We start from the raw sequence: 8,258 nt of genomic DNA on the forward strand, positions 1-8,258 counted from the left end.
GGCCGCTGCTCAGGCCCGTGGGCTGGCATGGCACGACCCGGCCTGCGTCAGCCGGCCCGACAGCGGCCCGCCCACCCCCCTCCCCCTCCTCACTCCTCCTCCCCCTCCCCAAGGCCAGCCTGCTCCCTTAGCCGGCTCGCTAGCCGGCCGGCCCGCTAGCTGGCCTGCTCCCTTAGCCGGCCCGTCGCCCCGCCTCCACCCCCTGATCCCTAACTCCCTTTCCATCCCCACGCCGCCTAACCTCCCGGCCGTCTCCTTGTTCTCACCTCCCGCAAAGGCCGACACAGGAGGACGGAGCCGCTCAAGTCTGACGCAGTGGAGCTCGTCACCGCCGCAGGGGAGCATCTCCGTCGCGCTCCTCACCAGATCTGGAGAATCTCCGACGAAGGGGAGCCCTCACCGGCGCGGCCCTCCACGGGGCATCTCCGTCGCGGCCTACCCGGCGCGCGGCGAGCGGTCCCCGGCGTGACGGGCTGCCCTGGCCCGAGCGTGGCGCGAGCACGGCTGCCCGGTGCGGTGGCCATGTAGGATGGGGAGGCCGCAGGAGACTCCACGCGGAGCCCATGGAGGACGACGCGCCCACGTCCTCACCCTCGCCCCCCCCCGCGCCAACAGCCACCTCCTCCACGCCCGCACCACCGACGGCAGCACCGCCTCGCCCCCGCACCAACGGCCTCCTCCGCGTCCTCCTCCACGTCGTCGCCTCGAGCGCCACCACAGGCCGCAGGACAGCACCTCGACCTCATCCTTCCCCTGCTGATGCGCCTTGACCTCTCTCCCTTCCCCTGCTGATGCGGGCCTCGGGCCAGCCTGGCCTGATAAAAAGGCCGTGCTTTCTGGGCTGGCCAGGCACGGAAAGTGACCCGACGGGCCGTGCCTGGGCCGTCGGCCAGACACGGTGGACTAGGGTGGCACGGCCCGGCGGCCCGTCATGCTCTACTGTGCCGTGCCTGGCACTGGGCCCGTGTCGGGCCGGGCCAGGCGGCCCGAATGGCCATCTATACCTGGTGCGCGGTGGCCTCGCGCCCGAGGCGGAGAGCTCCTTGTCGAGCTTCAGCGATCCGAGCCAAGGCAAATCGACATCCATCCCTGCCATAGTGCCATTATATCCCCACAGCTTTCCAACACGGGCACTCGGGCGCACACACACATCCAGCTGCATCCCACTCCTACCCAAACCCCCCACTATACTCCGGCGGTCGCCGGAACCGGAGACACAAGGCAGCAGCCGGTGTCCGCTGCCAATCCTCTTTCCGCTGCCATGTACAGTTCCTACTCCGCCGCCGCCTTCTCGCTGAGGGCCGCGAAGCCATCCTTGCACGCCCATTCCTCCTACTCCTACTTCTACTACCCACCTTCCCCCCTCTGCCATCGCGACGACGCCGACGAGCACCGCCACCGCTACCACAACGAGCTCATCCCGCAGAGCCCGTATCTCGCCCCACGCTTCTTGCTCGACGGCTGCCTGCTCCGCCACTCGGCCCACCTCCTGCTCCTTTCCGCGCGGCTCCGGCCCCCGCCACCGCCGCCGCATCGGTATGCACCCCGATGCTGCCGCCGGCGAGCTCCCATACGATGTTGCCGCGACGGCGGTGGTGGAAGGCAGATGGCTGGACAGGTCTGTTGTCAGGTGGAGGCGCGCGGGTGCCGTTGCTGTGGGAGTGGCGCTGGGAGGCCGGATCTTAGGGCGGTCCGCCGGCGATTGAAAGCGCCCGAGTGCCGTTGCGGCAGCTCCGGTGGTGGGACCTTGCTTAGAGCTGGTTGCGTACGGCGGGATGTGCCGAGGTTGGTGGGGAGGGCGATGCGGCAGGAGGTGTGGGAGTATGAGGGCGGCCAGTGGCTGCACGGAAGGTCTTCGACGGAATGCCTTGATGATTGGGAGGAGGAAGATGAGGATTGCCGTTATGGTCAATTGGAGGTAGATGGGATGCGTTTCAGTAGGAGATGGGAAGATGATGATGTTGATGATGGGGATGGTCATTGTAGGGTTTGCTGTCGGAGGAAGGGCCTAGAAAGCTATTACAGTGGTGAGGAGGTGCACAGTGGTCGGCGTAGAGAGAGGAGCGATCTTGATGAGGGCCGTCACGGTTTCAGAGATTCTAACCGGAGGCAGCGGCAGCAAAGTGAGTACTATGATGATGAGGATGATCTTGACTTTACGCGGGGAAGGCAGAGATGGGAAGGGAGGAATACGATGAATTTTGTATCCAATGATGCAGTTAACACAAGGAATGTTGAAACTAGAAGGTACTGTGATGATGGCAGGGAATATAACCGCAGAAGAGAAAGGAGGGATTTTAACTCTGATGATGTGGCCGATGTCAGGAGGGCTGGTCGGTATGCAGAGGATGTAGGAGGATTTGATCGGAGAAGAGAGAGTAGGGATTTTGAGATTGATGGTAAGGTTGAGATGAGGAGAGAAGGCAGGCGCCATGGCAATGACCACAGATATGTTTCACGGCACCTGAGAAGAAGTGAAGATACAGATGGAGAGGATGTTTCACTCTTGAGATCACGTCATTGGAATGGCAAAGAGATTGAGTACGATGGGCAAGATCTTGCTGACCGAAGGTACTACTCTGGGGTGAGATCTCAAAAGTCTGCAGGAGCATCTTCATTGCATGAGGATGATTCAAAGAGGGCTTCAAATTTTAGGAGCACATTCAATGCTAGACATACAGGGCAGAAGGAGAATTCAACCTCAAGTGTGAGGTGGCATGACAATGTAGGTCAACGAACTGAGCAGATATCTGAAGAGAGGGACCGACAACGTTCAGCTGTTTGGTCAAATGATGAGAGAGATAGATATGGTTATGATGATGCGCAGTTTGTGAGAGTAAGAGATTCTAGGATAGGAAGACAAGATGACAAGTTTATAACTGAGGATGATACTAGGTTTACATCCACTTCAAAGAACACATCCATTTTAAAGCACGGTAGCAAACATGATCAGCAAGCTGCAGTACATAAGGATGGTTCAAGGAACAGCTCACAGAAGATAATGGAGATATCAGAAGTCCAAGATAATAGCACTGAACAAGATTCAAGAGCACAGCGCTATCATCAGGAAGATAGAGAAAACTACGCTAAGAATACGTCATCTTCTGTTCAAAATTCTGCGAAGATGGCAAGTGATAGTAGAAGACAAGTTGATCAGCATAATGAGGTGAATCAGAACTTGGTCTCAGTCACTGATTCAAGGAAAAACTCAGAGAACCTCAATGTAACAACTGATAGCAGTCGCAATGTCAGCAGGGCCTCTCACTCGCTGAGAAATTATAGTGAAATAAACCAGACAGATATTGATGATAGTTCTACTTCCTTACAGAATATAACTCATATTACAAGAGATAAGAAGAGGATTGTAAACCAACAAGTGATACATGAAGCAGATATAGACGTGCAGAATATTACACATGTTGATATTTCGAAGGTCCATGCTAGTGATACTTCTACATCTAGGAGTTCACAAAGTCACTTGGAAACTAGATCAGACATGAACTCATCTTCCAGTATGGATTTCATTAATAGAACAAGAAGCCAGGAAAAAGAAGGGTACCAAAATAAGATCTCTGCTAATGATAGTGCCATGGTTAGGGGTTCACAAAGTCATCTTGAGACTGGATTGTATGATCCATTTCACTCAAAGCCATCGACTAATATTGCTGACAACAAAAGGGAAAGTCAAGAACAAGCTGAACTTAATATTGCCAATGCTAGTAATGCTGTTGTAGCTAGCACTTCAGGCAGTCATCTCCAAACCAGAACTGATGACCCATTTCAATCACCTTCAGCTGTAGCAATTGGCAGTATGAAAGAACAAATTGATTTTGCTAAGATCCATGCTAGTGATGCTACAGTTAGCAGTTCACAAGGTCCTGTGACTAGAAATGGCAATGAAGTTCATAAGGCATCAACTGTACATTGGTCAAGGGAGAGACAAGGCAAGAATGGTCAGCAAATTACACAAGTTTCTAATACAGAACAAGATGATGAAGCAAGAAGTATTTTTCCTGAATCCTCTCAGGATACACATCATAACATGGATTTGATCTGGCAGCAGGCAGACACCAGCAGGATCTCTGAGGATAAAAACATTGCTGGTTTGCTCATAGAAAGCACCGAAAAGGCATCATCTATGACTAATGTGGATATGGGACAACAAGCAGCGACAATGGGAAGCTATGAACAAGGAGTAAGGAGTGAGACTACTGCAGGAAGTAGTTTACCAAGTGGTTCAAGTGCCAGACAGTCTGTCAAGGAAAGCATGCTAGAATCAGCTGCTCGATTAGAGAAATCATCTACCTTTCTTGTTGGACGGTTTGTTGATGAGCTCCAAAAGGGAGTCTCAGATGCAGACGTTACTTCAACAAAGAAAAATGAGAAATCCATAGTGGAAGGTATAGCAAGCTCATCACCAAGGTCTAGAACAAAAGGACCAGCAGATGAAATGTGGGATGTCCAGAGTACTACTTCTCAAGAGACCTTCAAGACGGCCAACAAGGAGGAAGGTTCCTCAGCTGATGGAGCTACCAATTCTGCCTCTCAGACACCCAAAAATGAATCTGCTCTTGCTACGAAAGTCCACAAGTCACTCTGGGCTTATGTTGCTGATATAATCCGTCTTGGATTTATTCAACGTGGTGACTCCCATGATTCTAGTCACAAATCAGTTAACAAAAGTTCATCTAATAATTCTCAGAGCACAGAGGGTTGGCTTTCTAGTCAGGAACGTGATAATGATGGCACAAAGAAGAAAAATGGCAGTACCAACGCAAAACATCAGCAGTTGATAAAGTTGCATGGTGGTGAACAAGAATCTGGAGTGACTTCAATATCTAATGAGGAATATTTGCACACTGGTACGCATGGTTTGCAAATATCAGAAACTGTTATTGAACCTCAAGTAGGTAGATCTGAGGGAGACTTGTTGCCTACAAGTTCTATGGATGATCTACATATATCAGGGGAGAGAATAAAACAATCAGATGTTGGTGAATTACCCAAAGGAAATAGCATAGATGATAGCACTCCAACTTTGCTAGATATCACGATAGGACATTTACCCGAACACAAAACTGCTACTTCCAGGATCACAACAGAGGGTTCTGGTGAGTTTTTTACTGGGAAAGGAATGTTGGCTGGCAGCTCTTCTGTGACCATCAGTGAAATGGAAGCTGGTCACAGTGGTGATGGAGCTGATTGGATATATGATCCTTCAGGTGCTATAACTCCTTATCATGATCCTCAAACGCAAGCAGTAATGCCACATGAGAATACCTCAACTGGTATCCTTGGACCACCAGTGTTACCTGTGGGAGTTTCTAAAAGGTTTGAAGAGAAGAATGTCGTGCAAGAGGCCCCGCAAATTATTAAAACAGGAGGGAAAGATACAGAATTGAAAAGGAGAATGTTTCAAAGAAATAAACAGGTATTGAAGGATACATTTGATGAATGGGAGGAAGCATACCAGCGTGATGCTGAGCAGAGAAAGGCTGATGAGTTATTCATGAGGGAAGCTTTACTTGAAGCCCAGAGAGCTGCAGATATTTGGGAGGTACCCGTTGGAGCAGTGCTAGTACAGAATGGCGAAATTATTGCTCGTGGTTGTAATCTGTAAGTTATATCATATATCATATTATATAGCTAAGCATAAACTTAAAAATTAAAATATTTATTTTGCTAATTGTTCTGTGCCCTGCTTGTATTCAGAGTTGAAGATCTCAGGGATTCAACTGCGCATGCTGAAATTGTTTGTATAAGAGAGGCTTCTAACAAACTCAAGACATGGCGCTTAGCGGTATTATTTCACACCCATAGCTTGCTGTTTTCCGCAACTGTAGAAGCATTACAAAATATATCCCTTCATACTTTATCATTTCTCTTTTGTATAATATCTTTATTTGTCTTTGTGAGATCATCTCAAACTGGTTATGGCACTTGAGATGGATAGCTATCAAATTGATAATACATGTACTTACACGCTATAGATATTAGTTCATAGATATGGTCTTGTCATGGCCCTAGGCTTTGCTCAATGTTTGTTTCAGTTCACATTACTTTAAAATTTATAATTCAGAAGGATATTGCTTTTCATCTTCATAAGGACACCACGAACTATCTTTCTTTGTATGGCTTTTTGAAATAAAAATCCACTTTTAAGTGTAGAACTTTCTGACCACGAATGCACGACATTTTTATGAAATCTTTTGTGTTTATGGTTTATGTATGTATTAATTTGCTATTTTAGAAATCTCCTAATCTAAAGTATTGCAGGATACAACGCTTTATGTGACTTTGGAACCTTGTGCCATGTGTGCTGGCGCTATTCTTCAAGCTAGAATCGATACTGTGGTATGGGGTGCCCCAAACAAGCTTCTGGGAGCCGATGGCAGCTGGGTTAGGTATGTGATATACCATAGTTGGAATTTCATAGTAATCTGTACATAATCAGATCTAGGGCCCTGGTTATGGGCATTGCTGCTACTGCATGCAGTGAACGCTCACTGCAACCTAGTGGCAGATGCCAGTGAAGTGACGGCCTAGTTAAGAGAAGTTGAAGTTAGTCTTTTGATTTTTTTTTTATATAAAAAATAGCATATGCTACACCAAGGGTAGCTTTTATGCTCTTACAGCTCACTATAAGATCAGTTAATTTTTTTGTTAGATTGAATATGGAAATCAGTTAAAAATGTTGAAGCGCTGAAGTGTCCCTGATGCTGTTCAGTTCCTTCATTTTGGCCAACCCTTGATAACCCCATCTAGAAACAAAAGCAATTGAGGGTTAAACTATTCTTTTTCGCTTCTGCAATCAGTTTAGTGTCAATCAATTATTATATGCATTAGTTGACTAAAACAAATGCCCATGGCATACTGTAGTGTTTATAAACAGCTGCTGGTTTGTCAATGATCCGCACCGTGGGCTGTTCATTGTTACTATATGCCTTGTGTGCAAATCAAATCGATGCATATTCTGGTCCTCAATGTTTAGATGGAAACTGTATTTGTACACTCAGTTTGTATACAAGGATAGTCCCAATTAAAATGGAGAGGGTTTCCCTATTCCATTTGCTTTTGTTGACCCAACATCATTGACACATCATGATGTTAGAAAGCTCGAGAAGAGCTGCTCACACACTTGTTTTACAGGTTGTTCCCTGGGGATGGACAAACAAGCACTCTGGATTCAACAAACCAGAGCAAGGCCGCAGGGCCTGTCCACCCTTTCCACCCGAAGATAACCATCAGGCGTGGTGTGCTGTCGGCCGAGTGCTCAGAGATAATGCAGCAGTTCTTCCAGCTGAGGAGGAAGAAGCCACAGTCACCACCCCAGGCGCACCGCCATGGGCACCACCATCCTGTCAAGTTTTTCAGCAAGATGCACCACATGTTCGGCACGATATTCTGTTTATAGCTTTGGCTCTCTTTTTTTGGCTTCCTAACTTTCGTATTATGAAAGTGTGAAAAATGCATTTCTTTCTGTGCAATTAGTGTTTTTTCTACAGAGAGGTGGCAGGTACCAGTTTGTATTGTGAGAGATAAGCGAAACAAGCGTCAGCTGTTGTATCTTCTTGTGCTAATAAGGGCTGCAGATGGTATACCACTATGAGCACACCAGGTCTTCGTGCTCAACGACCGAAGAAGGAAAAGAAATGGTGCGCGAAGTACGTTTTCTGTTACGGTTGTTTACCTTACATGCCAAGAGTAAAAAAGGACTGAATGCTCCGTTCCATTCATCGTAATGTGCAGTACATATACAACAGGCTGAGGCTGGATCGGGGATTCGTGGGCAACAATCTGCCGATCACTACGGATCAAAACCAGATAAATAGGAGTACCAGCATGGACATAAGTGTGGAGTACTCTTACTTCACTAAATCCCAGCGGTGCTCCGTACCCTGTCCACCTTAGAGCAACTCCAGGGCACCAAAAACTGTACTCCAATAGGATCTCTACTTGAGCTCTGAAATTTAGGTGGACACACAAATCCTTCCTAGGGACTCTATTTTTTGGGCTCTGACCTAGGCCCCCTGAATCACCGTTTAGATGGTTACTCCTACGATGAGCATGGCAATTTCAAAAGGAGGCATAGTGTATGCTCCGGCTTGTCCCACTAGACCAATCCGGTGGTAGGCTGATCCTCTCTTGTGGCGGCTGTTTTGCTTCACGGTCGGACTGGTGCAGGCGGCGGTTGGACACCCGATCAGAGACTGACGTGTGGGGCCTTCCACATTCAATAGCCATTGGAGGTGTTTTAG

General features: G+C 48.4%; 1 protein-coding gene across 2 annotated transcripts; it reads left to right on the plus strand.

The window, feature by feature from the left end:
- The first annotated feature begins 1,085 nt into the window (after positions 1 to 1,085).
- Positions 1,086 to 7,956, plus strand: LOC136527116 (tRNA(adenine(34)) deaminase, chloroplastic-like). Of its 2 annotated transcripts, XR_010776677.1 has the most exons (5): positions 1,086 to 5,616; positions 5,713 to 5,800; positions 6,277 to 6,404; positions 7,150 to 7,655; positions 7,750 to 7,956. XR_010776677.1 is itself a non-coding variant. In XM_066519734.1 (4 exons), exons 1-4 carry the CDS (start codon positions 1,262 to 1,264, stop codon positions 7,412 to 7,414), a joined length of 4,836 nt encoding a protein of 1,611 aa, XP_066375831.1. In that variant the 5' UTR covers positions 1,086 to 1,261; the 3' UTR covers positions 7,415 to 7,664. The 2 variants fall into 2 exon arrangements, 1 of the variants encoding a protein (XP_066375831.1); XM_066519734.1 differs by lacking the exon at positions 7,750 to 7,956 and having other exon boundaries at positions 7,150 to 7,664.
- Positions 7,957 to 8,258: the final 302 nt, after the last annotated feature.

Source organism: Miscanthus floridulus, chromosome 19 (genome assembly GCF_019320115.1).
Source record: "Miscanthus floridulus cultivar M001 chromosome 19, ASM1932011v1, whole genome shotgun sequence".
In the NCBI taxonomy this organism is placed as follows: domain Eukaryota; kingdom Viridiplantae; phylum Streptophyta; class Magnoliopsida; order Poales; family Poaceae; genus Miscanthus; species Miscanthus floridulus.